Genomic DNA, 9,354 nt, shown 5'->3' with positions numbered 1-9,354 from the left:
TATGTATATACATATACATACATAGATACATATACATAGTCGAGGTTTCTGTGGTTTCTCCGTTATAAAGTGCTCAATACCGGGGTAGAGCGGAATATACATTAGGTTAGGAAAAAACACAAAGGCTATATCATCCCTACAAGGCAGAAACAGGGAAACAGGCTTGTAGGGATGATATACTGTAGGCTCTTGTGTTTTTTCCTGACCTAACGTACATGTACATATATATATATATATATATATATATATATATATGTATAGGTAGGTGTGTGTGTGTGTGTGTGTGTCTGTATGTATGTGTGTATATATATATATACATATATATATATATATATATATACATACATATATATATATATATATATACATATATATATATATATATATATATATATATACATATATATATATATATATATATATATATACATACCGGCCCCCAGACACATTTTTTTTCTCTAAATGTCGAGTCAAAATAATTGCCCAGGCCTGGACTAAACTATTAACTGTTATGTACCTATATTGTGGATTATTTTATTTTGCAGCCGTACTCAATAAAAAAATATATTTGTGGTGAAAGTTTTCGGCGTATGAAAACCGAGGTACCACTGCTATGCTGCGTTTAGTCCTCTTTGCTAATAAAACAATATTTGTGGAAATGATTTTACCTTGAGGGAAATTGTGCTTTTCCAAGTACAGTATTAGTAGGTAAAGCTGCGGAGTGTTTCCTTCCATCCATTTTCTAACACTTGTCCCTCTCTGGGTCGCTGGGGGGGCTGGACAGGTCACCACCTCGTCGCAGCTGTCCCAAATGGTCAGAAACATAATAAAAAATAAAAAAATGCATGCAAATACCACAAATATGAAAAAAAAAACATAATTTAAAAAAAATATAGAAGCAAAGTAGTGAGATGTTTGTCAGTTGGTGTTCTCCTTAGTGGTGATGGTGACCAGCTGCTTGGCTGCCTTGGCGATGTCGTAAGCACATTGGATGACCTGCTGGGTGACAAGCTGCATGTCCGGTGCTGCGCAGCCGTCTGGAGGCGCCGCCTTCCTGCACTCGCCCTGCAGTCTGTACGCGCTGGAGGTCAACAAGCGCAGGGAGCTCCTCACCGTCTCAGAGCGCGGCTTCTGCAGTGGAAAGGGGGACAAATAGTTGAACGACCGTCAAATGAAGCATGTGATGAATGAACACGGTTTTCAGTGCGCCCTTACCTTGGGGAAGAGGGCGGCCATTTCTGTTACGGCCACATATATTCTTTCCGAGCAGGGTATGAAGCTGTGACGACAGAAAAACAATTAATTTCAATGTATTTCTCCAAATTGAACACCTCGGACAAACATGCAATATCACTTCACAGCATTTCACAATAAAAGCATGCTATTTGACATTTCTGGCAACACAGCACACAGAGTTGTTAGGTAAAACCGGAGTAATCACACATTACCAAAATACAGCCGGATGCTATTTTACATTGAAAAGAGTTCCACTGCAATACTTTCACAGGTCAGGAAAAGAAACAAAATAAAAGGCAATTTGAGTTTTGAGCCAAATCAGACTTATATCCTGATTTAATTTTGGTTTTTAACATGACAGTTAATGGGAAAGGTGTACAAATACAAAGTGAAAAATATATTTTTTTCACGTTCTGAGAAGCCTCCATATCTTATTTTGTCTGGAAAGAGGCATTCAACAATAATTTTGAAATAAAATTGGCTTAAAAAATGTCTATATAAATAGTAAGAGGTGTCCAAAGTTTGGCACAAGATAGTTTTTAATTGGCCCTTGACTTGTGAATCCATTATTAATGAGGTGTGTATTAAATTTAACACCAACACATACTGGCTTTGTCACCTATAACACAAAAGCTAGAATAAAACATGTTTTTTTTCTCAAAATAGTTTAGCCCAATGCTATTCAATTCATCCCCTCAAAACTTGAGAGAAATATTTTTGCAGCAAATTCCTAAAAACACCAGAATGCTCCTGTTGTGTAGAAGAACTTGGACCAGTGTAAACACATGGGCAGATCCTTGCATTGACATTTTGACCTTGCTAGCAAACATAGAACATAGGCTTGTGATTTACATAACTGAGGCGTTCCTCAAGGTTCTATTTTAGGTCCTCTCCTTTTTGCAATTTCAAATTTTGCTGTAGCATGTTTACTTCAGATGCAGTCAGTAGTCATATATATATATATATATATATATATATATATATATATATATATATATATATATATTTTTACACAACGGATGTGACTAGGATGGTAGAAGGTGGGGATTGAACCAGTAACCCTCAGATTGCTGGCACGGCCACTCTCCCAACTTCGCCAGGCCGTCCCCAAACCTGACATCCTAACAATTTAAATGTTTTATTAAAATAATTTTCTGATGCAAGTGATTTTGCCCTCTTACAATGACAATGACAAAAAAACATGTTTTTCATGACCTATGTGCTAGTATTGTATGTCTGGCTGCGGGTCCTGCCTTTAAAAGAAACGTTACTTTCTGTCTGTAAAATACATATTTTTATTAGCATTTATGAAATCTAGTGACAACATTTCATGAATAATATACTTAGATTAACATTCTAAATAAATGGAAGTAAAATAATCACACATCTGATTGAGGAGTCAGAGTGTTACAACCTGGCATTTACACATTGTGTGGCGTTGGGGTTGTCCGACTTTTTGTGTGGCCATAAACGCAGCACTAGCTAAGTGCCATGAGTGCGTGTGTTGGTGCAGGTGAGAAAGAGCGAGCGGCTTTTGTTGAAACGACGGATGATAACGTTGGTTTAAGCCTGGTTTGTATGGCAGAAAATTACCAGTTTTTATAGATAAAAGCTTTTTTTACTCATGTTTTTGGTGTGGTTACAAACAGTTTTTGCTCAATAAAGTTATTGATGGAATTCCTGTCCGTAAAGTGTCTTGACAGACGATTATTGAACTGTGTTGATAAAGATTGTTTTATTCATTGGGGCCACTCTTGTTGTCACTTGTCACCAGAGGTGGGACCAAGTCATTGCTTTGCAAGTCACAAGTAAGTCTCAAGTCTTTGCCCTCAAGTCCGAGTCAAGTCCCGAGTCAAGACAGAGCAAGTCCGAGTCAAGTCCAAAGTCAAGACTGGAAAGTCTCAAGTCAAGTCCCAAGTCCTGCATTTTGAGTTTCAAGTCCTTTCAAGTCGTTTAACCACAGACTAATATATTTACACAGATTGTGTATGCTTTTAAAATGCTGTATTTATTTATTAAAACAAGTGCATTTGAAATTGCAGGGAAAAAGATAGTGCTGACATTGCACTTCAAAATAGCACTATTAACCAGTCATTTTAAATATGTAACTCATTCCTTTACAGAATAAACACATTTGAAAAAAACAAGTGCAACTGTACTTATTTGCACAAAAGTGTTAACATTGTATTTCAATGGCATATTGCATTGTAACTAGTTCCACAGCAGTTTCTATCCTGTTCTTACCTTATCTCATTGATCTCATCTCATACTGTATGTGTGTTTATGTGTGCGTACACATGAAAAACATAACAAATATATGAACATAACAATGAACAGAGTTGTACTTTTTAGATGTCAGGACCCTATGCAATATGTACACATATTCTTAATATAGTATACATTTTAACTGACCTTTATTTGACTATGTTTGTCTTTTTGTAGGTGGCTAAAATACGCGGTGCTGCTGACCACCGTCTAACTTTACGTTACTGTGTGTGATACATTGACTAACGTAATGTTACTGTGTGTGATACATTGACTAACGTAATGTTACTGTGTGTGATACATTGACTAACGTTACGTTACTGTGTGTGATACATTGACTAACGTTACGTTACTGTGTGTGATACATTGTCTAACGTAACGTTATGTGTAGGTACCTCATGCAACCCTGCTTAAAAAAAAATCACTTGACAAAAAGTATGAATAAGGTAGCAAACTGCAGTGGACGCAACAGATTGCCGTGTTTGCAATGACGTTGTAACCATAGACATCTTATAAGTAGACGCAGGTTGCTGTGACGTGAGCAATTTGGCCGCCATCTTGAAGTGGTGATGAGGAGCCGGCGAGCAGCCTAAACTGACAGTTGACAGGTAGAAAACAAAGATGCCGGGCTGGTGTTCAGCGTTTTCCTGCTCAAATGAGCGGACTGTTGAAAATAGGAATCGGGGGATTACTTTTCACAAGTAAGATTTAACATTAACGTACTATTGGTTGTATCTTATGAAAATAATATTACCACAGAGTTGAGAAAGATCAAAGATCTTCAATATTTGTATGTGAAAATCACAAATAAATCTTCTGGGGGAGGATGACGCCCCTACAGGGGTTTGGTTTACAAACTTTCAGCCCCACCTAAAACAAAATTCACCAGCCGCCACTGATTATGATGCATTCTCATTTTAGGCAAAGTATAAGACAATACTTTCTTAACAGTATAATTGTAACCAGGAATAAGTCTTCAAGTAACAATATTCAAATACTAACATTGTTGGGTAAAACAGAATTTGGTTTTATTCTGAATCCAGTGAAACAGATTGGTGGTTTTAGCTGATATGAAGACTTTCAGGTGTTTGTATGTGTTTATGTTTAAGTATTTGGCAGACGCTTTTATCCAAAGCGACTTACATAAAATAATACATATAAAACAATCACTGCAAATATTATCATTTAAGGGAAGAATGTAATAGAAAATATCAATACAAAGTGTCAAGACAGAATAAACTCTCTGCTGCTGCAGCAACAGAGATACAGTCTATAGGTCCCTAAGATATATAGATATCTAATGTATTCATACATTGTTTATGTAGGATATACGCATGTATATATAACCTAATCATATTGTTTCTTCAACTTAAAAATAGTTTACCATTTTTTCCCCTTCTCTAGGATTATAATCCCAGTTTTGATCTCGGACGTCTGGTCACTTATAGCATATAAGAATATTATATTACTGTTAAGCAAACTATGAATACTAAAACACGCCAAAACATGTGTCTGTTATCATAGCTACACGTATGACAAAAAAGGGGGGTGAAAATCAGTGGTATTCAGTGAGGTAAAATGAATTAAATGCGCTGACAGTTCATTGTTCCTGCCAAATGAATTGCACTGAGTGGAGCGGATCACCACTCCAAGATGGCGGCCCTGCGCCTCGTCTGCGCCAGTAGGCAGTAGCACTCCATGCTGCGTCTACTTATAAGATGTCTATGGTTATAACGTTAGCAGTGAGTTTGCAGCCTCACTGATTTAACTACACAGCAAATACAAGTCACGTAACTTAGCCAATAAACGTTATCTTACATTCAAAACTTACCCTTCTTTGTGCAACTTCAAATGTTGAACGTTGTTGCGTCTCCGTCTGCAATATTCGAACTGCGTGATTTCCATACGGCAATTCGTTTTTTGTTGACCAAGTCGTAGTTTTTATACCCGAACGAAACCAACTTTGGCATAATTGTTGCGTTGTTTGACAACTTGTTCGGTGGTTGTACTGCAATTTGATTGGATGAATGCTGTGTGATGAAAACAACGTAGTTCTAATTTGATTGGCTGTTGTACTGACAGCACACCAGCTGACAGGAACAACACGCTGAGAGACACAGACGAAGAAAATGAAAAATACGGAGCGCTCCCAAATAACTTTTTAAGCGTTGGATTTTGGGGAAAGTAGCAAGTCATGTCAAGTCATGTCAAGTCAAAAGGCTCAAGTCCAAGTGAAGTCACAAGTCATTGATGTTAAAGTCTAAGTCGAGTTGCAAGTCTCTTTACATTTTGTCAAGTTGAGTCTAAAGTCATCAAATTCATGACTCGAGTCTGACTCGAGTCCAAGTCATGTGACTCGAGTCCACACCTCTGCTTGTCACTCACAGAGTTGCATTGCAAAATCATACAGAATAAACTGTAATGTGTTTATTTTGTTTAAAGTTTGGATGGGATTTTTGATTTTCTGCGCGGCATTAATTTGTTGTGCGCAGAGGACGCGTGAGCAGTGCGCAATTGCGCAGGCGCGCACCTTAGAGGGAACGTTGGTGACAACCTCTTTTAAGCTTTGTATTCAATCGAAAATATCAAGCAGCTAAAAGTCAAACATGGACAAGTGTGGAGAGAGTGTTTTGCATTTTTCCCATCATGCTTTGCAATGGATTTAAACGGGTGTAATTTAAACTTTTTATGGTGATGGGACATTTTTTTTTTTTTTTTTTAATATCGACAAAGTCCAGTGAGCAGGTTGTGTTATGTGTGACCATGTGTGTTAACTTTTTGATTTTTTTTTCTTCTGAACAATGACTAGGAACGGTTGTTTGGATTGGGTCATATAAGTAAATGATGTGCTGGTATTGTCAAGGAAGCTCACTGACCTGAGTTTCTTGCATTATCGACAAAATGCCACCAGCCAGAGCTCGAATATTTAAATGTAACATGAAAACCCAGTGCCGTCTTCTCGCGGGCCTGGACACCCCTGATTTATAAAGTTGTCGTTTCACATGCGGATGAAAATCCAACCAGTCAGAGTATAAGTCATTGATATGATCAGGAATATTATCAGTGGTTGATGATTCATTAGTGGGTGAGGCAGAGGAGAAAAAAAAAAGATGGCGTCAGAGGAAGGTCAAACTGTGCCTGGGAGGCAGGGACAGAAGCCAGAGTACCAGGAGGAGGGGTCAGGGGAGCGGAGCCCGAGCGGATGAAGGGGGTTGGAGGGCTTGTCAGCCCAGGGCACCAGAGTGCTGAAACATCCCAGACTGTGCCTGAGGCGACGCACACCTTCACGTTCATACGGTCTGCTGACAGGCGTGAGGCCCGAGGACAAGGAGTGGGAGGAGATAGAAGCAAGATGGCAGACAAGTCAACAGAACAGAACACAATAACAACCAGGGGACGCCAGAGGTTGGGAAATGGAAGAAATAAAATCGTCCCGTCCGATCTTTCTGACCTCTCGTGTTTGTTCTCCTGAGCGGCTCGCAGAAGCTCCTGGATGTTCTTGGTGATCTGCTCCGTTTTGCGGATGACGTCCTCGGTGCTGGGAAGCGTGGGGTCCAACTCCGCCTCGCCGTCATCCAGCTCAGGGATGGAGCTGCCCTCCCCCAGCCAGCCACTGCTCCGCAGCCTTCCCCGCCTGCACACACTGCAGATGCAACAAGTATTGTTGGAGTAAAACCATTTGTAAACGTGTATCTCAATCTGTGAGTGTAATCAGATCCACGTGTGCGTGTTCCAATTTGTGTGGTTACATTTGTGTGAGTGGGAAAAAAATGGTGTTGCGATTTGTGTGTGTGTGTAAAAACAATCTGTCATTGTCGCGATTTCTGTGTTTGAATGTGTGTAAAAAAAATAAATCTGTCAGTGTTGCGATTTGTGTGACTGTGCTTAGATTTGTGTGCATAAAAAATATATATATGTATGTGCGTTTTTGCCATTTTTTGTGTGTAAAAACAATCCGTGTCAGTGTCGCGATTTCTGTTTGAATGTGTGTAAAAAAAAAATCTGTCAGTGTTGCGATTTGTGTGACTGTGCTTAGATTTGTGTGCATAAAATATATATATATGTATGTGCGTGTTTGCCATTTTTTGTGTGTAAAAACAATCCGTGTCAGTGTCGCGATTTCTGTGTTTGAATGTGTGTAAAAAAAAAAAATCTGTCAGTGTTGCGATTTGTGTGACTGTGCTTAGATTTGTGTGCATAAAAAATATATATATGTATGTGCGTTTTTGCCATTTTTTGTGTGTAAAAACAATCCGTGTCAGTGTCGCGATTTCTGTTTGAATGTGTGTAAAAAAAAAATCTGTCAGTGTTGCGATTTGTGTGACTGTGCTTAGATTTGTGTGCATAAAATATATATATATGTATGTGCGTGTTTGCCATTTTTTGTGTGTAAAAACAATCCGTGTCAGTGTCGCGATTTCTGTGTTTGAATGTGTGTAAAAAAAAAAAATCTGTCAGTGTTGCGATTTGTGTGACTGTGCTTAGATTTGTGTGCATAAAAAATATATATATGTATGTGCGTGTTTGAATGTCTGTGCTTAGATTTGTGTGCGTGAAAAAAATAATCTGTATGTCCGTGTTACGATTTGTGTGTGTGTGTGTGTGTGTGTGTGTGTGTGTGTGTGTGTGTGTGTGTGTGTGTGTGTGTGTGTGTGTGTGTGTGTGTGTGTGTGTGTGTGTAAAAACAATCTGTGTCAGTGTCACGATTTCTGTGTTTGAATGTGTGTAAAAAAATCTGTCAGTGTTGCGATTTCTGTGTCTGTGCTTAGATCTGTATGGTTTTTTTTATACACACAAAAAACTAAAAACAGACACACAAATTGCAAAACAGACAGATTTTTTTTACACACACAAATCTAAACAGACACACGAATTGCAATATGGATGCATGCATTGTTTTTACTCAAACACAAATCTAAACACAGACATAGATCGCAACATGGACATACGTTTGTTTTTTACACACAAAAATCTAACCAGACACAAATTGCAACACAGACATATTTTTTACACATACAAATCTAAACACAGACACACACATTGCAATATGGACGCACAAACTGTTTTCACTCAAACACAAATCTAAACACAGACACACAGATCGCAACATGGACATACGTTTTTGTTTTTACACACACAAATCTAAACACAGACACACACATTGCAATATGGACGCACACATTGTTTTACTCAAACACAAATCCAAACACAGACACACAGATCGTAACATGGACATACGGGTTGTTTTTTTTACACACAAAAATCTATCACACGCAAATTGTAACAGACAGATTTTTTACACATACAAAACCAAACACAGACACACAAATTGAAATATGGATGCACGCATTGTTTTTACTCACACACAAATCTAAACACAGACACAGATCGCAACGTGGATATACCTTTTTTTTTATACAGAAAAAAGTAAAAACAGACACACAAATTGCAAAACAGACACATTTTTTACACACACAAATCTAAACAGACACAAATTGCAATATGGATGCATGCATTGTTTTTACTCACACACAAATCTAAACACAGATACACAGATCGTAACATGGACATACGTGTTGTTTTTTTACGCACAAAAATCTAAACAGAGACACAAATTGCAACACAGACAGATTTTTTACACATACAAATCTAAACACAGACACACACATTGCAATATGGTCGCACACATTGTTTTTACTCAAACAAAAATCTAAACACAGACACACAAATCACAACATTGACATACGTTTGTTTGTTTTTTACACATACAAATCTATGACACACACATTGCAACACAGACAGATTTTTTACATATGCAAATCTAAACACAGACACACAAATTGAAATATGGAT

General features: G+C 38.0%; 1 protein-coding gene across 4 annotated transcripts in view; it reads right to left on the bottom strand.

Annotated features, from left to right (window-relative positions):
• Window positions 1-443: 443 nt before the first annotated feature.
• git2a (G protein-coupled receptor kinase interacting ArfGAP 2a) overlaps window positions 444-9,354 on the bottom strand; it is a 54,706-nt gene continuing 45,795 nt past the window's right edge. For all 4 annotated transcript variants that reach the window (XM_061986390.1, XM_061986387.1, XM_061986389.1 and 1 more), the window contains 3 exons: window positions 6,953-7,144; window positions 1,216-1,279; window positions 444-1,131 (listed from right to left, as the gene is read on the bottom strand). In XM_061986390.1, the coding sequence (XP_061842374.1) occupies window positions 919-1,131; window positions 1,216-1,279; window positions 6,953-7,144 (469 nt within the window). In that variant the 3' untranslated portion in view covers window positions 444-918. The remainder of the gene's footprint in view (window positions 1,132-1,215; window positions 1,280-6,952; window positions 7,145-9,354) is intronic.

The sequence above is a fragment of the Nerophis lumbriciformis genome, linkage group LG12 (genome assembly GCF_033978685.3).
Source record: "Nerophis lumbriciformis linkage group LG12, RoL_Nlum_v2.1, whole genome shotgun sequence".
Classification (NCBI taxonomy): domain Eukaryota; kingdom Metazoa; phylum Chordata; class Actinopteri; order Syngnathiformes; family Syngnathidae; genus Nerophis; species Nerophis lumbriciformis.
This window is presented reverse-complemented; position numbering and strand designations above follow the sequence as displayed.